Genomic DNA, 25,082 nt, shown 5'->3' on the forward strand with positions numbered 1-25,082 from the left:
TCAAACTCATAGAGATCCACCTGCCTTTGCTTCCCAAGTGCTGGGATTAAAGGTGTGTGCCACCAATGCCCATCGTGAATGAGTTCTTTAGAATCAGGCCTGGTCATTTCTTAGCCTTGTGCTAAGATCAAGGGTAGAATGCAGGACAGCTGATGCTGATGTCTGTGCTGGCCACAGGGCCCAGGCAATGCTGTAGGCCAAGTCTGTGAGGTGATTTTATGCCATACTCAAGGGCGTCTGTTGACAGATGAGGGTAGCCCTGCCCGTCTCCAGGCCTGAGGGAGGTAGCACAGCCATGACTGACTTTACTAGTGACAGTTCTGTCCTGATCCACTCTCTTCCCAAGGCCTCCCACCATCCTTAGAAAGAGCAGGAACAAAATCTACGATTGTGCAATACACCAGAAAATTCAGGAGCCATGAAATCCAACTCCTAACCTTGAAGATAAGGAAATTAAGGCCAGAGAAGGAATGTGATTCAGGAGCCCAGGACTCACTCTCCTGCCTCAGTGCCCAGATGTACCTAGTGCTATGTAATACTTCAGGGGTCTGTTTTCCCCATTGTTGCCAGGAAACTCCAATTCTGCTCTCAAACTAATTGTGTCATTTATTGTTAAGTTGATCAAAACCTTTTCCAAAGGCCACTTAACATTTATTTAGATCATTAATGCTCCTGACCCCATATCTGCCATGCCCAGCCACATACAGGATCTCATTTAATTAATAGAGAATGTGAGATATACATGAATGCCCCACATACACACACACACCACACACACTCACACACTCATACACACTCACACACACACATACTCACATACACTCACACACACATTCACACAACACTCACACACACTCACACACACTCACACATACACACACTCACACTCATACACACACACAGAGGCACTCGCGCTCTGGCACATACTCAAGCTCAGAGACAATTAACCTGTCCAAAGTCACACAGCTCTTAAGTGGCCAGGGCCGCAGTTTAAACTTAGGTGCCTCTTGTTGTCACATCTATGGTCTTTCCTTTCAGTGGAGATGTGGAAGTATCAGGGGTCTTGACTTCATTTGCCTCTGGCCATCCATTTGTCTTCAGTGGGTGTTAAAGTTCCTCCCTTTCCAATCCTGAGAAGGTCTTGCTTGTTTTTTATGGAAGGATGTGGACACCAAGTCTACTGTCTCTGGGTTTTGTTTACTTTTTGAGATAAGGTCTTTCTATGTAGCACTTGCTGTCTTGGAACTTGCTAGATAGACCAAGCTTGCCTGGAACTCACAGGAAACCATATGCCTCTGTTTCTACCAAACTCCAAAGATAGAAGACTTGCCTGGGCATGGTGGTACACACCTTTAGTACCAGCCTTGAGAAGTGAAGGCAGGAGGGTCAGGGGTTCAAGATCATCTTCAGCTACATGTTGAGTTTGAGACCAGCCTGGGATACATGAGACCTAGTCTTTTAAAAAAAAAAAAAAACAAAAAAAACAAAAACAAAACAAAACCTAACAAAGCATACTGTCCAGAACAGTCTATTGTCCAGAAGAGATAAGGGAAGCCAAACACAGGAAGAAGCCTGCATGATTTCAGAAAGGACTGCCCGTGACAGTATGGAGCTGAATGGTGCCTGGGTGCCTCTCTTTCTAAGTTTTTAAGTTTGAAAGGAAAGAAAACTCCAGAAGCCGTGTCAAAGGAAGCCACACTGAGCCAAGATTACTCTTGAATGGTGGCTTTCAGGCAGAGGTTCCAGGGTGGACCCTCTGTGAGACCACAGCCTCCTCCCCTCCAGTCCCTTTTCACACTATACTCCCTTTACACCTTCCAGGGCCCTCTACCCAGCTGAGGAGCAGACTCAAGCTGGACAAGTCTAGCTCTTCTTTTCTGGGCCAAACAGAGAAGGGCGTGGCGGCACCTCCAGCCCTGCAGCTGCCAGCCAATTTGCATGACTGAGCAGCGAGGTATCTAAGCTGCAACCGCCCCCATGCAGCCACAAGGAGCGCAAGGAAGGAGAGATCAGAGGAGCTGCACACGGAGCTGGGAAGCGGGTGGGAGGGCTGCTAAAGGGGAACAGGTGGGAGAGAGGTGAGTCAGCAGAGCTGAGCCAGCAGCCGAGCTCGCAGCCTGCATGGAGCAGTCTGAGCTCTCTTGCACCTTGGATCTGAGGGGGTGGGGGGCTGTGCACACTGGTACTCCCCTGCAGCTCTGTATGAAGTCCTGGCTTTGGGCTCTTGCCAAATCTGCTTCTGTCCTGTCCACAAGTCATGCTGCATGTGACCTGAGACAGAATGGGTTCTCTGAAAGGGCGGTTGCTTCTGGAGTCTGGGCAGGCGACTCTCTGGAACCCTGGAATGCTTGTCCTGAGGAGGCCCTCTGGTCAGCTTGGCATCTTGTCAGAGTAGATGAGCTTGACACTTGGTCCACCTTCTGGAACATGAGACTTGAGCTGAGTACTGACACTTCCTGGGGCAAGCGTGGGAGGAGGTTCTCACCCAAGTCCTCCCAGGGCCTGCAGAGCTGGACAGTAGGGCATCCCTGATACGCTACCTGGGTGTGGGGTAAGCAGGGGTGGCTAGACAATTGGGATTTTTTTCTGTTACTAAGAACCACCTCCCCATCCTTGCCTCCAGCCCTTCGAGGCTGCTAAAGGTCACCGATGCACTTGAGATAACAGAGTGGGGAAGGAGGAGGATGGCAGACAGCCTGTGTCCATCATTGCCCTCAGAGGATGGGAGGGAGGCAGCCCTTTGACCTCTGACAGTCATCACATGGGAGAACCCGGTCTTTAGTTCTTCCGGCCTGCATGTCTTCATCCATCAAGCTAGATCTCAGTTCTTGACTGCCTATAGCAAGCTACTGTTGGGGGCCTTGGATCTGGTCTCCAGGAAAGAGTCCACAGATTCCCTTGTAAAACTGTTATAGCATGCTGAGTGTACAGTATATACCCAAGGGGTAGTGGTGGCCAGTGCTGGTGAACTGTGAGCCTTCATACATCAGCCCACCTTACTTCACAGGGGTTAGCTGGCATATTGGCACAGAGACCACACAGGGTGCTGTCTGCTTTTCTACAGTCTGAATGCTGGGCACACACAGCCGGCATGTGGAATAGAGTGGCTGAAGGCAACCCCTCAGGAAGGGGCTAGATCAGTGGGTGTTGGTGGCACACGCCTTTAATCCCAGCACTGAGGAGGCAGAGGCAGGAGGATCTCTGAGTTTGAGGCCAGCCTGGTCTACAGAGCTAGTTCCAAGACAGCCTCCAAAGCTACACCGGGAAACCTGTCTCAACCACTCCCTGCCCCCCCAAAGGAAAAAGAAACTATCTCGAAAAACCAAAATGGGGGGGCAGCTAGATCATCCATCATGACAACACTTGCCTTGCTCCTAAAGATACAGTCTGATTTCCTTCCCCTACTGCATCAGATTGAACCCCTGATGACCCGACTTGCCCAATAAAATGCATGGGAAGTGATGTTTAAGTTGAGCTCCCCCCCCCAGTAGCCTTCACTCTTAAGATTCCTACTGTAAACACCCCAAAGGAATCTGATGGAATCCATAGGAGGAAGGGCCTGAAGCCCCAACTCAGCACCAGACCATCAGCCCACATGCTGCAGGGGCTACCCTGGTTCTTTTCCAGAGTGGACAGTACAGCTCCCCAGTGACGTCAGGAGCAACTGACTGGGTTAAGCACAGCAACCCACAGACCTTGAAGAACAGAGGGTTGCCTGAGTGAAGGTAGCTCTCCACACAATACCAACTATGGAGCCCAAAGGAAAGGGATTGCCAGAGGCCCCTCAGCAGACTGCGCAGATGCCACACCCTCCTGCTATGGTGCCCTGCAGCTCCCTCAGCAGTGTGTAGAAAGTGAATGTATGTGCACATACACGTGTGTGTAAATCCCTTAAGCACTTCCTACTTCCCCTGAGTTACAAAGATTTGACTGACACCCAGCTTCTGTGATGCTCACTCAGGCTCCTTTCATTGCCTACCAGGTGGTAGAGGTCCCTGTGAGGGTCAGTAACTCAGAAAGGGTACATACCCCTGAGATGGCTCAGTCACTAAAGTGCAAGCATGAGGACCTGAGTTCAATCCCCAGCACCTAGGGAGAAAAAAAAAATCTGGCACTAGGAGGAGACAGGTAGACCCTGTGGCTCTCTGGTCAGCTAGCCTATCCTAACCATGAGCTCCAGACCAGAGAGACCCTGTCTCAAAAAATAAGGTGGATGGAGCTGGAGAGATGGCTCAGTGGTTAAGGGCACTTGTTGCTTTTGCAGAGGACCCAAGTTTGATTCCCAGCACCACAGGTGGTACAAACACCTGTAACTCCAGTCCTAGAGGATTCGATACTCTCTTCTGGACTCCATGTGCCCCAGGGATGCACAGGGTGCACAGACATACATGTAGGAGAAAATGTTCATGACTACGGAATGGGAATAAATCTTTTTAAAAGGTGGATGGCTCCTGAAGAACAACACCCAAGATTGTCCTTTGGCTTCCACATGGACACATACATGTGCACCTACATACACACACACATTATTAGGAAGGGGAGCCACATAAGATACTCACATGCTCTCTTTCTCTCTCTTTTTTTCTCTCTCTCTCCCTTTCTACCAGCCTACTTCTAGAGGACCATATGCTTTATTAAAAATAGTTACAAATGCCTTCATCAATATGGGAACTCGAAGGACTGCAAGGAGGGAGGATGCTCATCCCACCTCTGGGGCCCCCTCTGTATCCAAACCCAACACCACCATACAGACAGAGCTGGCTTCAAGGGTCTCAAGGGACCAGCCAGCTGGGTGGGGCTGGGGCTGGGTGGGGTAAGGGTAGACACGCAGAGGGATGGCAGCTTCTCTGTATCACAGGTAGAAACGGGCAGAGGTGGACTTGTGTCTCCATCTCTTCCATTTATAGATATTTACAAAAGAAAGTCAAGAGAACAGACCACAGTCATGCAAAAGAAACACACCCCTCCCTCTCCCCAGACCCACCCTGCCCACCCAGAACCCCCATGATGCCCACCCCCCAGCAGTCCAGCCACCTTCCCCAAGGTCCTGAGAACAGAAGGGGCACATCCTTGAAGGGTCAGTGGGGAAAGGGTGGGGCGGGCAGGGCTCAGGCCAGCAGGGCTGAGTAGCTGGGTCCTTCCCAGTCCTGGGCTCTGCAGTCAACAGGAAGGGATCTCCCAGTCTTTGAAGCCCCCACCTTCCTCCGGGTCCATGGAGCCATGTTCAACTCTGTCCTGAGAGTGGGAGACTTGTCCTGACACCCCACCCCTGGCAGAGGCTCTTGCAGGAGCAGAGGAGGGCAGGGCCTGGAGGTCAGATGGCAGATTCCCTGCGGTAGGAAATATTGTCCAGCGGGAGGGTGGCTTGCATGCGCTCCAGATCCAGATGGCTACCAAACTCAAGCATCCGAATGATGCCTGCCTCTTCTTTGGAGCCTGCCTCCAGGCCCAGGCCTGCAGCCACAGCTGCTGCTGCTGCAGCTTCCTCTTCCATCTCCTCTTCCTCCTGGCTCATGAGGGCCAGCTCATTTTCATAGCAGAAGGCACTGGGAGGGGGCGGTGGGGCGGGCAGTACCGTGATCTTGCTCTCCTGCAGTTCACGGGCAGAGCAGCAGGGCGTGCCAGCCACCTCATAGGTCTTGTGGAATCGTGAGTAGTCCACCTTGTAGTGACTCTTCTCCTCAAAGACCACAGGCTCGAACCGGTGACCCCACAGGATCTCACTGGCCAGGTAGGAGCTGCGGGCCTGTGTGGTCATAGCTGTGGCCTCCACCATGCCCTCCAGGATGACCACAATCTCGAAGTCCTCTGACTCCAGCTCCTCCTTGCCCATGCCGTAGAGTGGACTGTCCTCGTCAATTTCATGCACAATGATGATGGGTGACACCAAGAAGATGCGGTCCAGGCCTATGTCATAGCCCACGTTGAGGTCCCGCTGGTCTAGTGGCAGGTACTCACCCTCTTGGGTCATATAGGGCTTGATGAGCTGAGCCCGGACATGGGCCTCCACAATGTGGCTCTTGCGCAGGTTGCCCACACGCCACATCAGGCAGAGCTTGCCGTCACGCACTGAGATGACCGCATGGTGGCTGAACAGGAGCGTCTGTGCCCTCTTCTTGGGCCGTGCCATCTTGGCCATGATAGTGCCAATCATGAAGGAGTCAATGACACAGCCCACAATGGACTGGACCACCACTGCAATGACTGCCAATGGGCACTCCTCTGTCACGCACCGGAAGCCATAGCCGATGGTCGTCTGTGTCTCCACCGAGAACAGGAAGGCTCCCAAAAAGCCATTTACATGCATGATGCAGGGTTTGGGGGCCATCGGGGCTGCCCCACCATTGCCCCCCGGGCCTCCTGCAGCAGGCACCGAGGGGCTGGCCTCCAGGTCACCGTGGAAGAAGGCAATGCACCAGAAGAGGAGGCCAAAAAACAGCCAGGAGACGAGGAAGGCCGCAGAAAAGATCATGAGCATGTACCGCCAGCGAGTGTCCACACAGGTGGTGAAGATGTCCGCCATGTACCGCTGGGACTTGTTGCTCAGGTTGGCAAAGTAGACGTTGCACTGGCCGTTCTTCTTGACAAAGCGGTTGCGGCGTTTCCGCCGGGGCACGTGGGCCTGCCCGTTTCGGTTGTGTCCGTGCATGACCTGAGGCCGGGGTGGTCACCTGGGGAGATGCAGGGCCTGTGGGAAACAAGGAACAGGTGAGGTGCTGGGGAGCAAAGGGCTACCAGAACCTCAGGACCAGGAACATCTACATAGGACCTCAAGACTTCCTTTGACACTCAGAGGTTATGACAGAGGGTCACTATGGAAACTAAGCCTGTGTCCCTGAGGCAGATCCAAACCCTGGGCTAGGGTCTGCCCAAAGAAGAAGAGGTCCAGGTTCTAGTCCTTACTGCTCAGGGTGGCCCTTCCAGCTTGCCGCTGTTCTGGAAGCTTCTATATCTTTTCTTTTTTCTGTTTTTGAATTAGGGTCTTGACCATGTTGCCTTGGCTAACCTGGAACTCATTATGTAGATCAGGCTGTCCTCAGAGATCTGCTTGCCTCTGCCTCCTGAATGTGGAACCACACTGGCTTCTTACCCTTCATTTCAATGTGTTGTTCTTACTGTCATCATCATTATCATCACAGGAGGGGCATGCTTGCCATGGTGCATGTCCAAGACAGGACAGCTTTCAGGAGTCAGCTCTTTTTTCTACCATGGGTTCCACGGATCAAATTCAGGCTGTCAGGCTTGCAGAGCAAGCACCTTTATCTGCCAAGCCATCTTGCCAAACTCTATTTTTGGTGGTGCTAGGGTTGGAACCCAGGGTTTTGCCAAATTGAACAAGCATTCCACCACTGAACTACACTTCCATCCCAATGCTCATCTTGACTCCATGTCCTGCATATTCAGAGCTTTGACCCCCCCCACTTGCCTTCCAGCTTAGCCTCTGCACCAGCCACCTATAGTTTTTTGTTTTGTTTTGTTTTTTTTTTTTTTTAATTCTATTGTATTACATTTCAGCTCCTCATCCACATTGGTTTTGTAGATGTGAGCATCCCCCTGTGGCTAACAGTTACCGTTGGGTGAGTGTCCCCAGACAGGGTGCCATTGATCCCCAGAGTTGCTGGGAGCAGGACAGAGGCTGGGCTGACAGAGTATCCAGACAGAGTATCAAGACAGAGGAAGGGAGAGCCTAGAACTTCTGTCCCTGTATGGGTACATGCAGCTGGCTGAAAGAAGGCAAGAGGCCTGATGGCAAGAAAGTGGATCCAAGCTCAGGTGTCACCTTCCAGGGGCTCCTGGATGAAAAATGGGCATAGGTGACGCAGTTAGTACACTTCCCTCCTACCTGCCTCTGACCACTCTGTTCTTTTCCTTCTCTGACTTTCCTCATTTGCAAACTGAGGGTTGAAAATCCTACCTCACAAGACCCCGGAAGACAAAGCCCCCACCCTGCTGCTCCCCACTTGCTGGGTGCCTGTGAGAGGCAGGCGGGCTTGACTATGGTTGCCAGCTGTTCCAGCAGAGGCCTGCCACCCCCTCATGGCGTGCCCACCAACTGGACTCACACAGAAGGCACACTCTCTTCTGTGTCCTGTGCCCTTGAGGTCTAAGCATCAGAGCTGATGGTGCAGTCTCAGGTCCTGGAGGCCAGCAGGACTGGGACCCAAGCCTGGGCTCCTGATAACATTTTGGCCTATGATTATATAAGTCTGGAAGCTTCTATTTTCTGTTCTATTCTTCCTGGTCTAATTGTGCATCTGTGGCAATGTTTACACACTTCCCTGGTTCAGGACAACTTGGTTGCCGCAGCAACCGGTGCGCGCCAATGCTATAATTTAGATATCAACAGCCCTTTCCCCTGCCTCTTTCTGCAGAGTCTCCCTCTCCCTCCCCCAAGCCACCCTACCAGACCCTGCTTCTCTCCCCCACCCCACACCAAGGGGCTCCCTTGGTCCAAGTCCCTGATCTGCTATGTGATTTGATTGGCCTTTAGTTTCCTGACCTGGAAGGTTAGACTTCTTGGGTATGGCCCAGAATTCAACACTGGCCGTTTAGAGCAAGGTTCCCTTGCTGTGTTCCACCATTGCTGCCAACTCCTTCATCTGCACCAAAAACACTCAGAGCTGGGAAACACAAGGCAGCCGCGTTCAAGACCATTGTTTCGTAACTGAGGCCAAGGAGGCCCGGGCATGGAAAGGAGCTAAGAGTTTCAGAATGAGGCAAGTGGGATTGTCCTGACCAGGTTGTTCACACCCACCCTGATATTTGGAAAGACAGGCCTTCCGCTTTCTGTCGCTTTTCTCTGGAGGGGCCTGGAGGACTGAAACTAGGCAATAGTGGGTACTAACCTTACAATGACAGGCTCTTAATCACACCCTGCGCCTCTGCAAGAGAAGCAGAGGACAAGAAGTGACACCTGGGCCTTTGATGAATGAACACCATTAGCTGTCCAAGAAGGGTCCTGCCGAAGACTGCCTTCCAAGATGCAAAGGACAGGACGTCTGACTGCTGGTAGGACCAGCTCACTTGTGCTGCAGAGATGGTTCATTGTGTCCACCCTCACAAGGGGCCTGGGGTGAGTAGTTGAGGGAGCTCCTCATGGCTCTAGGCTTTGGAGTGTTCCCTCCCTTACCACTGGTCAAGGGCTCTGACTAGTGGGTGAAGATGAGGAAGCCCCTTCCAGCATCAGCCTTGAGACCCCCCAGCCCCACCCCGCCCCGTCCATACCAGGTACTCACCTCCCTGATCAACACACACTCCCCAGTCTCCCATCACCTGCCCCATAGTTCTGCAGGCTCCTGTGCCTCTTTCTGGCCCTGACAAGCTCTTGGAACTCCTCCTGTGCCTGCCTCATGGTGGGCTTTTAAGGCTCTTGCCAACCCCAGTGCTCAGGAATACCAGTTCCCCAGATATGTCCCCTAGGTTACAGCGATGAGTAGCTGTGTGCAATTAGTCCAGCCTCCTGCTGCTGTGAGCAGCTGCTGTGGCCACCACGGGCCCTTTCAGTAGGGAGGTGAAGCTCACCTGTCAGTGTGTGGGCTAAGTGCACATCCCACCAGTGAAAAGTGCCAGCTGGGCATGTGTGCATGGCCAACAGCTTCCTCTGACCACACGGGGCTTCTGGGAAATGCTCAAAAGAGAAGGGACACAGATGACAAGACAGGAGGGGATACAACGTATGGGTCAGCATCTTCCTCCTCTAAGTAGAATTTATTTTGAAAAAAGGGGAGCTCTGCTTGTCCAGGCAGATGTATGACCCTAGCCAATACTTTCCTGGAAGGCTGGGGACCAGTCTCTATCCTGTCCATCAAGTGAACTAAAGGATACTGGCTGTGTGACAAAAAGAGCCTGGAGCTCTTTGCAATGCCTTGTTAAAGGTCTTCCCTTTCTCAGCCTTGCATCATTCCCCAAGCCTGGGGCCACTTATCCTCCATCTTGTCTTGGGCTCTTTGAGGTGATGGAATGTAAAGAAAACAGTGGCCATGGTTCTCCATAGCCTCCAGAGCAGGCTGCCAGCCCAGCAAACAGCAATGGAGATGGAGTCCCTGTCCTTACTCAGATTGCATCCTGCAGTGTGTCTAGTGGCAAAGGCCGGAAGAACAACCATTCCTAGCCACTCACCCCCCCCCACACACACATCCTGGCTACCCATGACAAAAAGGGTGACCAGATGCCACGGAGTTCCCTCCCTGGGAACCTCTATTTGGTCCTGGCAGCCCCAAAAGCAGTGAGAGCCATGCTTGGGGACAGCCACCTTCCGGGCTTTTTGTCCAACTGCTGTGGGTGAGACAACATGGGAGGTGACAGGGCTCACAGGTGGTCTCATACCTCAGTCTCTCTGAAGCAGTTGAGAGACAGGCTGCTCTGCAAGTGCGGACTCCACATCAGGCTTGGCCTGCCTGTGTCACCGAGATATCGCTGTCTTTGTTCAGCCAACATATATATTTATTAAGCAGCTACTGAAGCACAAGGGGTTCTGGCTGCTTTCCCCGTGTGGGGAAAGCAGTTTTCAGAGCCGGGGAGATGAGACTGGGGCTTGCACAGCAGAACTGGCAAGCTAGTACTCCCACTTAGGCCTGGCACCTCTTGATCCTCAGCTCCCCCTTGCCCTTGCTCTCCCAGGCCACTGGTTTCTGGCCTCTTGTCTGTTGTGATGCTCTGGGATCAAGGGCTTTGGTTCTCAAATCCCCTTCTCCTTCCCCTTCCCTCACTGCCCTGCCTAGCTGACCTTCAGGCTGCCCTGCTCTCTGTACGCTGCCACCTTTGCTGCTTCAACCCCATTTAGCTTCAGATCAACTGAGAAGGACCTGTTGGTTGCAAGTATATGGTTGAGATGGCAAAACCTGGGCTCTCAGTGGCCACTCTCAGACTTCTGCCTTCCTTTCCCTACCTGCACAGGGAGGCAATGCCACAGCACCGACCTCAGCAGGAGAACCACTACAGTGAGGATGCCCTGATAGTGGGGAAGGACCCCCAAGGGTGACAGATTGGTGGCACAAAGATGCAGTGACTCAGGGAAACAGGAGAAGACTTGGAAGAGAACTCCTGGCTTGACTTTACCACACAGGTGCTCTGGCCAGGTTCACCCACTGCTGTCTGCAAAGTAGGGACCCTATACAATGCCCTGGCAAGAGGTGACGCATGCAGGCTATGTAAAACAATGAAGAGAAGGAACCCCTTGCTGTTAGTCCCCTGAGCAGGCACCAGGATTAAAGTTCTGCCCCCAGAAGGTGGGCAGATTTCTCTTGGGGAAGAGGGAAATTCACACTAACAACTACTATCCCAACCCTGGAGATTGCAAGACCACCTGTACCCCTGCTGTGAGGTTCCCAGGCATAGACTTGCTAGGTTAAGTGGGTAGGCCTCTCCAGTCCAACATGTGGGCCTCTGCAGTGGGAGAGGAATTTAAGGCTCCAGGCAGTTGAGCTATGAGCCTCAAAAAAGGCATGGTAGAATACATCTTTAGTCTCAGCACTGTGGAGACAGAGACAGGTCGATCTCTGAATCGAAAGCCAGTCTGGATTATATATCGAGTTCCAAGCTAGCCAGGGCTATGTAGTGAGACTCTGTCTCAAAAGAAAAAAATGTGGGGTAGGCAGCACAAAGGCACAACCCTCTGAAGGTGCCTATCCTGTCCCTCTGACCCTGGATAATCTGATTCCTTCAGCTCCATCTTTCCTTCTCAATGATAACACTTCAAATCTTTATTCTATGTGGACACACTACAGGAACTCTCTCCACCTTCTCTGCACAGGGTCTCGTACTGGCCCAGGGCTTGACAAGTAGCTCCAAGAATCCTCTTGCCTCTCCTTCCCCAGCACTGAGGCTACACACACATGCCACCACACCCACCATGTTCTGTGAGTTCTGGGGGTCAAATTCAAGTCCTCACACTTGGAAACAAGCACTTAATTGGCTGGATTTTCTCCAGTCTCTCCAAATCACTTTCTATGTGACTTCAGGCCAGATACTTCATCTCTCTGTTCTCTGCATGCTTCATCTGTAGGTAAAGCCAATTATGGACCTCACTGCCTAAGACTGAAGAGGGATAAACAGGATTGCACATGGCCCATGTCTGCATAGGGTAAGTGACATATATATGCATGTATGCATGTATCGTGAGGGGATGGCACACTCCTGCTCAGGAATCGAGAGAGGAATCTTAGATGCAGAACCCAGGACCCACCCACACCTACTGGAAACATGTCAGGGTATCATTCACTGCCCTGAGAGCCCTGGCCCCAGAATCAAATTACACAGTCTGGACTTGGCCAGGCAAGCTCTGGAAGGGTCAGTCATAGCTCAGCCTCAGCAACTCCACTGGCAAAAGGAATACGACAGCACGTCCCTATGTGCAGAGTGGCCCTGATGTCACCAAAATGCACAGCACGTGGCGAAAGCCATGCTGCTTTCCTCTAGACCCTGGGATCCCTCTGCACACTGCCCCTCCCCCTCCCCCACACTATTATGTTGCGGATCTGCACTGAGCATTTATCAGGCATTCACCCGAAGCAGGAGCCATTGTGAGTGCTTTTCACTGATCGATTCCTCTCAGCCTCATAGTGACCTCAGAAAAGGTACCGTTATCATTCCTGTTTTAGAAGTAGAAGGGCCACGGCACAGAGGGCTTTCAGCCTGGAGTCTGAGGCTAACCTGGGCTACATAATGATATACAGTCCAGCTTGGACTCATGCATCCCTAAGGTGTCCCTGGTCACACATAATGTGAGGTCTAGGCTCCTGACAATATGCTTTAGGCTGGCCTCTAGATATGGGGGTAGGGTGGGGAAAGCAGGGCAGCAAGAAGTGACAACAGTGGCTTGGAGTTGCAGAGGAGGAAGGGGCTAGTAACCAGGTAAAGGAAAGGTGACCTTGGGTCATCAGCCACTGGGCTCCAGAACTCCTGGATGCCCAGATAGAGCATGTGGCCAGGGGTGAATGGACAGAAGGAGAGGGTCTCAGACTCTCCCACAGCCTCACAGCGGGAAGCTCAGGCCAGTGACCCACTGAGCTCATTTCCCCAAGGCTGGAAAGAGAAGAGTATCAACATTGACCTAGAAGACCCCACATCTACCTTGTCCCTGTCACCCACCTATTGTTCATTACCCACCCACCCACACCACCAGTGCCTTGCCCCTGGATCTCAGAAAACAAGGCTGGGGGGTGGGAAGACATCAGGATCCCTAGAGCTGAGGAGTGGATACTGCTGTCCCCTCTCAGTGCAAACTGCCCGAGCAGACACTACCCACAGAAGCCAATCACATGACTGCCAGTCTCTAAACGCAGGAGGATCAAGAGTTCAAAGTTATCTTGGGTTCTATAGTGAAGTTCCGGCCAACATGGACTACGTGAAAGTCTGTTTCAAAATAGTAAAAATAAAAGCTGGGAGTGAGGACAGGGTATGGGCGGGGCTTGGGCCTGCCTCAACAAAACCATAGGGCAGACTTAGACTTCCTAAGGGAGGCCTTATACTCTCCAAGAAGCAGATGGGAGGTGGGGTAGGGAGGAAGTGGGGGGAGTGTGAGGGGAAGACTGAGGAGAGAGGGAAGGAGGGCGATTCAGGACTAGGCTGCTGGCCCCCACCGCCCCTCCGCTCTCACTCTGGGCGGTTCTGCCCAGCCAGAGGGCACCAGGGCACTGATGATGGGGCTACCTCACATCTGGAGACCATCACACACTCACACAAGTCATACACACATGCTGGAGTCGAGGCAGGCAGCATCCCAGCTACCCTTCCATGAGCAGCACCATAAAGCAGCCATGGAAGCCAAGGAGGCAGCAATTTCTGGAGCCTTGTGGGTCTGCGAGATGAATTTTTAAGTAAAAAAAAAAAAAAAAAAAAAAAAAAAGCCAACAGCTATGAGTGGTGAGTAGAGTTGCTACCTCGTGTGAAAAGGGAGAGGAGTTTATAGCTACACATATCTGCTTCTCTCTGCTTGTCTGGATGTAGACTCAGGAAGCTGGTGGCACTGACTGCTCCTTGGGAGGGGAAGCAGGTGACTGGGAGAATACCCACTATTTTTTCATTTGTCTTTTAATTTTAGAACAATATAGGTGTATCACCTATGGAAAATACCCATGAATTTTAAAATTAGCATTGAACATGTGTGTTTGTCAGAGGAGTCACAGCATTCGTAAGGTCCTCAACAACTAAGGATACATCCCCCAGGGGCTGTGGGGCCTTAGGCAACATGCCTTAACTTCTTTTTGAGTTACACTTTACAAAGTGGAGAAAGACAAATGCCCACTCTACAGGCATGCTGCAAAGATGACCCGTGGAGGGCAAGGGGTATGAACTGTAAAGTGCAGAGGGCAGACATTATAAGATGCAGCTGTTCTGTGGCATTCATGAGAGCATGCTTGTGCACGTGCTCTCCTGAGTCCTCTAAGTGCATGTGGCCCAGGGAGGCCAGAGGCTGACGCCAGTTTTCTTCTTCAGCCACCCTCTGCCTTGTTTTTTGACAGAGTCTCTCACTGAACCTGGAACTTGATATTTTGACTGGACTGGCTGACCTGCAGGTCCTAAGATCTGCCTGTTTCTGTCCACCGACCCCCTCAAGACTGAGGTTACAAGCACACTGCCACACTGAATTTTACACAGGGTCTGGGGATCTGAACTCAGCTCCTCATGCTTGCATAGCAAGCACTTTAGCCTCCAAGCCATCTTCCAATCCCAACCCCCCCCTTTTTTTTTTTTTTTTTTTACAAAAACCCTTCTTATAGGACATTACCTCCCATTCCCCCTCTGCCTCCTAGGGCTCCTCTAAAGGACACTGTGATCAGTGTCCTTCAGGCCTGAGAGCCTCTCTTGGGTTATCCTGCCTCCTCCAACTTCTATAAGCCACATACCCTGGGAGTAGAGGCTCAGCCACCAATTACCAGCAGCCATCAACCTCCCTCCATCACTGACCTCCCTCCTCAGCTCTTCTGCAGTCCTCCTGCCCCCCCCACTTGTGATCTCATCTAGTCGGAGCCTTAAAATACCAGCAGCCACATCTTCCTCGAAGCGGACTCACTGAGTGTCTGCTACATGGCTAAGAGGTGCCCATTACCTCCTGCATTCTGCTCAGTCTGTGAGCCCTCCCAGAGTGCTTCAGACCTAAGCCCTATACCTCCTTCACTCCCAGAAAACTATGGCACCAGCCATGTTCTGGTTCTTATTCTAAGCTGTGGTGGTCCTATTCTTATCTCACAGAGAGCAGGCCCACGGGACTGGATACTGGCTGCTCTATTCCATGTCCTGCGTAGCCACAGCCTCAAGCCTAGACCACAGCCTCCTCCTGGCCTCCCCAGTCAAGATTCCTGTTCCTTGCCAGCTACAGTTTCAGGGCCCCCCACATCCCCCAGGGTGAATTCTTCTCTCACACAGACCTTGCCCCCTCAATTCTTTACCCCAACCCCTGCACACAGCCACATGGCCTTTCTCCCCATCCCTCCAACATATCACAGCATCCTGCCTGGGGCCTTTGCACTGGCTGTCTCTGCCCTTCTCACTGAATCTCTATGGCTCTTTCGCTCCTAACCCCCTCCCACTAGATGTGATTTAGAGGCTTTAGGCTCAAACAAGTTCTATACATCCCTGCTATGCCCTCCTCTCCCTCACAGCCCTTATGGACCTTATGTCATTGGTCCATCAGTGCTGGGCATCCTTGACTATTCACCCTGAGTTCTAAAGCCTGGCATGCAATAAATGCTTTACACACAACTGACAAGGGACAAGGACATAAGATCTGTGCAGCTTGTCATAATTCCCGTGAAGGACCTGAGCAGGGCGATGTCACAGAATGTGACAAGCTATTTTTGATGCTGTAATGAGGGAGCAGAGGTGGCCCCGAGCACAGACCAGGAAGGACCTTCTGTGCCATTGCAACAGAGGACATGGCACAGTAGCTGTGAGCAGAGGAGACAGAGGACAGGACAACTCAAGTGTCAGGCCTCTGCTCCACCTCCACAGAGCCCAGTCCTGAATGACCTGGGGAGAAGAGGGGTAACAGGTCTCCTGAGGAGGGAAGCTTGAGGACAATGACTTGGGAGGTGGGACAGGGCTTGGGGAGAGGACACAACAGACAGAGCCCTCAGGGGGTAAGGGACTATGTCACATACCAACACTGTCAACAGCCAAGGAACTGTGGCTAAAAGAATACCAAATGCTTACTCATAGGTTCTGACCGGTTCCCACCAGCTCCAGGCATCCCATTCATTCATTCATTCATTCACTCACTCACTCACTCACTCACTCATTCATTGGTCCCCTAACGGGCACCCTGAGCTGGCTCAGCACCGGACCCCCTGTCTGTAGCTATGCTCTGGAGGGTGTACTGTGAGCAGTGATATCTTGAGTACCCACTACATGCTGTGGGAGAAGCAGTGAGTCCTGAGCTGGGCATGGTGGCACAAGTCTTCAGTTCTAACACTCAGGAGGTGGAGGCAGGCAGATCTCTGTGGTTTCAGGACAGCCAGGGCTACACAGTGAAACCATGTTTCAAAAAGAAAAACACATGAACTCTGAGCAGGCCTACTTAGGTCAGATCTTGTGAAGTGGAGTGTCTTGTTCCAGGGCAGGAGCCAAAGAATGTACACTGTTAGGGGCTAAAGAAAGGGTCCCTGAGCCAGCATGGTGGCACACACCTTTAATCCCAGCACTCAGGAGGCAGGCAGATCTTTGTGAGTTCAGAGCCAGTCTGGTCTACAGAATGAGTTTCAGGATAGCTAAAGCTAAAAAAAAAAAAAAAAAAAAAAACCTGTCTCAAAAAACCTAAAAAGAAAAAAAAAGGGGGGGGGGGAGTCCCTGGAAAGATATATAAGTCTAGAATGCAGAGGAAGGTGGACAAGATAGAACTTGGACTATGGCCTAGGCAGGATTAAGGCCCTGGGGACAGCTGGTTACAGGGGACTGGAACCTAGGCTCAGTGGGCATAGGAGAGGAGGGTGCTCCAAGGCAGAGCAGCAGCTTCCAAGAGGTCTTGGCACTTGGGTCCCAGGGAGCCCAAGGGAGAAAAGGAAGACATACATGTATCCATTGGAGCTTCAGGATCTCTACCCAGGGTATTGGTTTTTCAGCTTCAAACAAGACCCAGAGTAAAGCCACTTGCTGACTATAGTGTATTATTAATAAGCACACATGCACACATACGTACACACACACACACACACACACACACACACACACAGTGAAATCCTAAAAGACTACTTACCCTCACACATGCCCTGTGTTTTAGTGTTCTTCAGGGAAGGTCCTGTCTGTGACTTGGTTATTAATTTCACTCTGTAGCCCAGGCTGGCCCAGAACTCACCACATAGTCCATGATGGCTTTAAACCTGTAACAATCCTTCTGCCTCACCCTATCAAAAGGGGTGGGATTTGAGCTGCCACACCCAGATCTTCCCTTCTGTGCTGTTAAAAGCCCTGCTCTGAAAGGTGATGAGAGCCGAGAGCCAGCACCGCTCAAAGCCAAGTCTGGTGGTCCAGGCCTATCTTCACAGCTGCTGGAGAGGGGGTAGGCAGAAAGAGTACAAATTCAAGGTCAGCCCCCTACAGAGTTCAAGGCCAGTCTAGACAATTTAGTGATACCCAGTCTCAAAAGGGAAAGGGAAAGGAAACACGGTGGGGGCGGAGAAGGGGGTAGGGGTATAGATAGCGAGCTTGAGGCGAGGGTTCAAGCGTTGGATTACCCAAACAAACCAAGAGGAACACTACAGGGGGTGCCATGGGCTCTGGGAGGCAAAGGCACAGACAGAGGCCATATGCATAATTAAGACAATGGGCTGTTTGTGGTTCCCATACTGCAGTCCCTCCAAGATATTTTTTTGGGTTCTGAGTCCCTTCCTTCACCCTGTGCCAGGACTCTCTGTCTCTCAGCAGGTGCCATTCCATGGTTGCTCACAAACCTTCTAGGATGGGCAACCCACTTGACTTGGAGGAGTGAGGCTAAGCTGGTTAAAAGGGTTCATCTAAGGGCATCCCTAAGATGGGACCTTGGTCTCTCAGGCCCTGGCTGTACCCTCTCTACCTTCCTGTTCAGGCACTGTCCGGTGTCTGGGGGATGGCCCTGGTGCCCAGCTAGGACTTCTCCAAGGTCAGGTGGCCTTGGAGTCTGCAGCTGCATGGCCTGGAGCAGGTCTGGGGCCAGGAAGAGGGAGCTGGTGTACAAGGCTCAGCAGGCATGGAGAGACAGATGCCAAGTGACTGGAAATAATGTATCTGAAAGTAATGGCTTCTGTCTGTGTCTCACTGACCCCCATCCTGTCTGTCCCCAGACCAATGCCATCTCAACATAGGCTGGGCAGAGAGGAGTTACACTGTGGATGGGAAGAGACCAGACCAGGAAGCCTGGTGTTAAAACTCTGATACCTCCTTGAGATAGCACAACCCTAGCCCCACTGAACACCTGGTCCCTCCTCTCTATCTCCTCTCACCCTGCTCCAGCAACAGAGAAGGCCACAGGGGAAAAGTAAAGCACACCTCACTGACCCATGTCCTCACCAGTGGCCCTGGCTTCACAGAGCTCACAGGGCCTCCCAGAGTGACCGTGGTCTGCTAAGGTGAAATTTCTCTTCAGCCCAGTCTTTCTCAATCTGAATCCTCATACCCTAGTTCACCTCTGCCCAGCTGGAGGTCCCATGGGCCCTGGGATCTCCAACCCATGCTCTCAGTAGTAGGTCGCCATGACAACACCACCTCTCACAGCATGGTTCTTAATACCCTATAAGGGCCTGGTGCTGTCTCCTAGGGGCACCTCACCTCACCCTTCCTGTGACGCCTTGTGCTGGCTATGGACTGGCCAGATAACCACAGAGAAGAGATGAGGAACTGGTGGGAGGGTCAAAGAGGGAGACACGGAGGTGGGGAACAGTGCCAGAAGACCAAATGTGGGTGGGTCTGGGGCTTCTGGGGGCTGGGACATATGCAGCTCCAAAGAACATACCTGTGCTCATGGGACAGCGGGGAGAACTGACTGGGACCACACAAAAAGCCCAGCACCCTCTGCTCACTCCCTCAAAACAGCCTTTAAGGGCTGGAGATATAGCTCAGCTGGTCAGGGACCATCTAGCGTATGCGAGCGCTCCTAACACCGTATAAGCCAGGCATGGAGGCTCACGCCTGTAAACTTAGCAGGCGGGTAGTGAAGCTAGGAGACCAGAGGTCTATCTCTCTGCTGCATACAATGTCTACGTCACCAAACAACAACAGGACCATCATTCTAGGCAGGGCTCTTGTGTGCACCTGCCGGGCGCGCAGAGCAGGTGGGAGGCGGCTGGGAGAAGATTGCGGAGAGAGACCTGCAGTGCCTAGCCCCAGAGCGCCCCCATTTCCCTGGCTTGTGTATGTATCCCAAAGGAGAGCCATGGCCTCAGAATCAGCCAAATCCACACATCCAGTCCCACAGGTTTCCAGCAGCCATGCTCTCCATCAGAGTCTCAACTTTCCCTTCTGTGAATGGGAAGTAACCATGCCCTATGTCTCACAGGTTCACCCAGGGACCAGAGGGCAGTCTGTGGGGACAGTTCTTGCATAGACCTTTGGAAGCAGGAGGTCAAGATCCAGAGCCGGCCCAAGTGTGAGCCCCATGCCCCCATGCCTCACCCCACCCACCACCAAGGAGCAGAGAGCGCGCCCTTGCAGACGCCGCCGCGCATGTGTGACTCAGGCTCTATTCATAGCTGAGCTCCACCAGCTGCAGTGTCACAGGCAGAGGGGCCTCGGCCCATGTTATTATTACAATTACCATGTGAATTAAAAGTTTGAACAGCGATCAGCCCACGTTGCCAGGGAAGAGAGAGCAAGAGAAAAATAAAGATGAAAAAGAGAAGAAGGGTTGAGCCTGGAGAGCCCCCATCCCCCATCCCAAGGAAGACTGGGAAGCTTAAAGGTTGGCCAGCCCCCAGGGTTCCTGCCTGCTCCTTCCTCGAGGAGGGAAAGACATTTAGAGACCATAGGATAACACAGCCCAGTGGCAGTTACTGGGAGTTTGGAGGGGGGCAAAGAGATTTTTCTTTCCAGAACTTTGTTAAGCTCATTTGGGGAGACCAAGCTCAGAGAGGGTAACTGACTGACCTAAGGTCACACAGAGAACTACAATCAGGTTACCAGCTTCTAGACTGTTTCATGCCAGACAGGTCTCTCCCTCCACATCCCCAAACCTCAGGCCACAGTTTTGATGTCTACAGACGATCTAGGGGCAAGGACTACAAACTGGACCTGCCATGTCTGCTCTCTCTGCTCCACGGAATGATAGAACAGGACACTTCTGGAAGTCTAGCCCGGAGCCAACAGTATCTCAAGATTCTGAGCCTACGTCCACAGCACCATCCACCCAAGGCCCCTTCCAGTGATGCAGGGGACAGTCTCAGGCTAGAGAACAGGCTGCCTGGCTGAACACTGATGCTCTGGTCACCTTGGACCAGCTCAGTCTTCCTGTCCATAAAATGAGCTCTCCCCAGTGGCTCTAACTTCATCTGTCTCTAGAATGGAGCCCCCAGACGATCCCTGAGGGGGTGTTGGACTGTGGGAGTGGCTAGACCATCTTCTGCCAAACCCCAGCCCAGGGGAGGAATATTTTCCACTCTTTATGGGGAAACCCCAGGGACGGCCCCCAGGGGAACCAAATCCCTCTAAACTCAACCCAGTCTCTCTATAATTCCTTGCTATGTGACCTTGGGCAGGTAGCACAGTCCCTCTGGGCTGTATGTAGCTTCTCCATCTGTAATACAAAGACAGTACAACATCAATGGAGAGCTGCTGCAAGGATTAAGTAGGAGCTTGCTGAAACTCCTACCCTCATTGCCTGGCCAGGCAGCTTATCTGTCAGTTAGATAGCAGAGTGGTATACATGGCCTCCTGGCACAACTCTGGGAAATACAGATCAGAGGTGGGGATGTCATTCATAGTCACCCATGAGGTGAAAGTCACCAGGCAGGAAGGCTCTGCCACATTAGGAGCAGGTTGCTCACTTTCTCGCCAAACCTCAGGTACCCCCATCTTTCTCAGCCTCCCAGGGATAACAAGCCGTTTGGCTGACTGGGAACAACTGGGCCAGCTCAGTCCATGTCACTAAGCCGTCCTTCCCATCTACAAAAATGAGTTTTTCCCCCAGAGGATCCTGAGGGGGTGTCATGTTGTTGGGAGCAACTAGATCATCTCCTGCCTAAAATTCAGTCAGGGAGGGGAATATTCTAGAATGTAATATTCTAGAATAGACCATATCTTTTAGCTTAACCCTAAATCCAGTTTCTGCCTCGCAGGGACAGTCTAGGATTAATTTTCAAAGGAGTTCTAAAGGAAGTCCTTAAGTGGACCAAGTAAGGGATAAGGGCAAAGCCCTTGATAGTGGAGATGGGCATGGATGCAGGAAAAGAAGAGGAGGGGCCAAAGCCAGAGCTAGGCCCTCAGGGCTCCTCATCTGCCTGCTTCCAAGAGGGGCTGAGAGTAAAGAGCTGGAGCTATTTCCTCCACTCCTGGGTCATCACTGTGGCCCCAGGACCTCAGTATTCACTTCTGCAAAATGACAGCATCAGACCAACGATACAAGTACCAAGTACCTCTGCATGCAGGAAACTGTCCTCCCACACCATCTGTCCCCATAGTGGTGAGACTAGCCATCCCCCCACCTCTGGTCATCGTATGGAAGACCATAGGACTCCGACATATCTGTGGCTTTGGAGCCAGGACCCTGCTCTCTCTCTCCTGTACCACAACTCATGTCCAGGGCCCAGGTGGTCAACTTGAACATTCTACCATTCCCATTTCACAGGTGAAAAGACAGAGGCACAAGGAGGGAAGCTACTGTTCAAGGTCAAGGATCTCTCCTGAGGCCCTGGTATGCCAAAGTGGCAGAAGGCACCTCCTCTCGGGGAATCACCAACACTACAAGTGGCCAACATTCACTATATAGATGTGAACTCTATAGAAGGGAATCTGCCCAAGGTCACATGGCCAGGCAATGCCACATGGGCTCCTGGCAACTCTCAGGCCTCACCTAGCCAGGGGAAAACAACAGGACCTTACTTCCTGCCCCAGCCATTGATCCTCCTCAAGATTGGAGTTCTGGTCCCATCTCTAGGCTCTGCGTGGCTTCCCCTAAACTCCCCCTTCATCTAAGATTAGGGTAAGAAGAACAAACAAGAGACAAGCAAGAAAGTTGAAGTCTGGCTGCTGCCCTTCCACTCCTAGCCTGGCCCAGTCTTTGGTCCTCCCCCCCCCCCTTCAGTGCAGGGGGATCAGGCGCTGATGTAATGCACTCGGCTTTCGTCCCCGTGCCAATCTCAGAAGAGAGACGACAGATTGCGTGAGCCAAATTTGGCATCCTAGGGGGTGAGGCATGAAAAGTGGAGATGTGGAGGAGAAGAGGAGCCTGGGGAGGTACCAGAGAAGCCCCCTGCCCAGCAGACCCCGAGTGCCTCCTCTTCTTCTGCTTATACCCCTTTTCTTCCCTAGCCTGCCCTGGCCTGCATCCCTCACAGGCCAGCCAGTGTAACCCACCAGGGACCCTCCAAGCCTGGGTGCTGCCAGTCCACCCTCCCCCACCCCTACACACTGCTCCAGCTCCATTCCCACCGCTAGTTTCCTGGTTACCATGTTGCTGGTTGTCATGTCGCTTACATGTCCTCGTGACTCAGTGGTCCCCGCGAAGGGGCCCTCCTCCTCACAACCCCCCTAGCACTCGCCCCCGCCTCCCTCAGATCTACATTAAGAACCTGCCCGCCTTGTGTAAGCCCACACAGTTCCTCCTCCCCCTCCCTCTCATCCTAAGCCCTGAATCTTCCTACAGCATCCTAGAGTGACTTTGTCCTCCTGGCCACAAATGTTTCTTAAGAACCTGCAAGCTCTTCTCTCTCAGGGCCCTGACACTATGTGCAAGCCACTGACAGCTCAACGAAGTTGGTGCTACACTCCAACTTTCCACTTGTACAAACTGAGATCAGAGAAGAAAAGTCAAGTGCCCAAGGTCACCCAAGCAGAAGCCCACAGTCATGTCTGTCTAGCCAGTCACTTCTATGTTCCTCCTCCCCAGGAAATTGTTTCTTCAAGGGTGACACAAGGGATTGTTGGGTACAGCTCCTAAGTCCTAAGTCCCCCATTTAATGCCTAGATATCTCCATTATTGTCTGTCTGAATGCCCAGCCATATTCTTGCCACTAGTAGCTACTTGTTTTCCTTCAGAGTAAGCTGAGTCCTTACTCCCATCTGCCCAGCCCTTCCTCCAGCCCACCAGTACTCTGCTCACAGAGCTCAGGGCCCTCCACTGGAGGTCAGCGGGGCAGGTCTGGTGTCCCCATTCCACATGTGTTGGCAGATGCTAGTTTCTCAGCTAGCTGGGGTTCATCTCTAAAGCCCAGATCAAGAGATATAGGAGGCATGATGCCCAGTATGGAAAACTCCAGAAAGAGGCCGTTCTTCCAAAGGGAGAATAAGCTGAATGCTTTAGATTCAGTCCGGTCTCCAGCCCCATGCCAAGCAGCTGTGTCCCTACCATGCTGCATGCAATCACTTGCCCAAGTGTCCTGCTTCTCCCTTTTCTCCTCCTCTCAGAAGCCAAGTCAAGCCTATACAGTGCTCTTGGGTCCCTGGAAGTCCTGGGAGGTCTGGATGCAGGGGTGGTGGAGTGTATTGCATCCCTGGGTCCAGCCCCTCTCTGTCCAAAGCCAGACACTCCCTCTTCTTCCCAGCTCTTTCAGCCTACTACTCGGTGCTCTCCTGCTCTTGAGGCCCTGTCTCAGTGATGCCCAGCCACCCTGCTTCCTGATACCTAGAGGCCACTGCCGCCTGCTTCTCTGGGCTACCTATCCCTGCCTTGAAGTCTGGGTCCCCTGCATAGTTTGTGTGTGGCAACAGGCTGACCCTAGTTAAGGGACATTCTGCAGGTGGTAGGGGAAGTTCTCTCTGCTTGGAGCTCAAGGAATCACTCTTTGCTGTGTTTTCCCTTTGCAGAGGGGAGTGGGGGTGGGGGTCATTTTTTCCTCTCTCTGCAGCCTCAGTTTCCACCACTAACTACACTGAAATGCTTCATTTATGCATCCCTCTCACCTACTCTAGGCACAAGACAGGCACTCAACACAGCAGAAGGGGGATTTTTGTCATGTTCAGAACTATCACAGAGACTGCAGGTGGGAGGTGGGAAGTAGAGACACCCCTTTTCCATCTTGCTGCAAGTCACCTGCCTTGCAGCTCAAGGCATGAAGGTGGGCGAGGGCAGAGAAGGGCCATCGCCAGGGCAGGAGGTCAAAATCTCTTTCATCCATCTCCTTTCTTTTGCCAGTCGAAACCCATAGGTGACAAATGGACAGAGAACACCAGCTCGAGGGATGGGGTGGGGGGGGATCGTCACAGGACCACAAAGGGACCTTTCGGGACCCGGATCAGAGAGATGAGTGCAGGTTGGGTATGTCCAGAGCAGTAGGACAAACAGTCACTCCCTCGGCTAGATAGGCATTGGGACAGATTCACAGACTGATAGCGCTCGCGGTGGGCGAGCCCGAGCTTACCCCGGGGCGTAAGGTCCGAGTAGGTGCTGGGCGGTGGGTGGCCGCTACATCCCACAGCAGAGTCCGGCGGGCGGCGTCCGGGGGCGCCGGGGTTCGGGCGCGGGCGCCGCCTGCCCGCGATGTCGCCGTTAACCCGGGCAGCCGCCGTGGGTCTCGGGGTCTCCGCGCCGTCCCGCGCCGCTTCCTGCGTAACTTTCAGCGTTGCGCGGCGCCAAGAGCTGGGCGCTGCCTGGGTGGTAGCATCGTGGAGCCCGCGCTCAGATTGTGGGGTCCCGGGTCCCAGGGCCCAGGGCGCCCCGCCGCTCGCTGTCACCCACAGCCCCGCGACCCTCTCGCTGTTCGGCTCTGGGGTCGCCAGGCTCTGTCCCCACCGCTGCGTCTCTGAGCCGCCTCTCCTCCCGCAGGGTTGTGGACCTCGTCGCTGCGCTCCGGCCACTGCCCCGGCCCAGTCTCGCTCCGCGCCGCTTCCTCGGCCGGCTGTGTCCTTCTCTGTCGCCGTCCCTCCCACTCCCGCCGCCGCCCCCTCCGTCTGGGACCCGGTCCCCGCCGCGTCCCCGGCTCGCCCGGGAGCCTGAGCTCCCGCCGCCCGCGGCGCGCCGAGAA

General features: G+C 52.9%; 1 protein-coding gene across 1 annotated transcript; it reads right to left on the bottom strand.

Moving 5' to 3' along the window:
• Positions 1-5,014: 5,014 nt before the first annotated feature.
• Positions 5,015-24,537, bottom strand: Kcnj4 (potassium inwardly rectifying channel subfamily J member 4). Its single transcript, XM_051189377.1, has 2 exons — positions 24,480-24,537; positions 5,015-6,688 (listed from the first exon to the last, which is right to left on the bottom strand). Exon 2 carries the CDS (start codon positions 6,647-6,649, stop codon positions 5,315-5,317), a length of 1,335 nt encoding a protein of 444 aa, XP_051045334.1. The 5' UTR covers positions 6,650-6,688; positions 24,480-24,537; the 3' UTR covers positions 5,015-5,314.
• Positions 24,538-25,082: the final 545 nt, after the last annotated feature.

The sequence above is a fragment of the Phodopus roborovskii genome, unplaced genomic scaffold, assembly GCF_943737965.1.
Source record: "Phodopus roborovskii unplaced genomic scaffold, PHOROB, whole genome shotgun sequence".
Taxonomy (NCBI): Eukaryota; Metazoa; Chordata; class Mammalia; order Rodentia; family Cricetidae; genus Phodopus; species Phodopus roborovskii.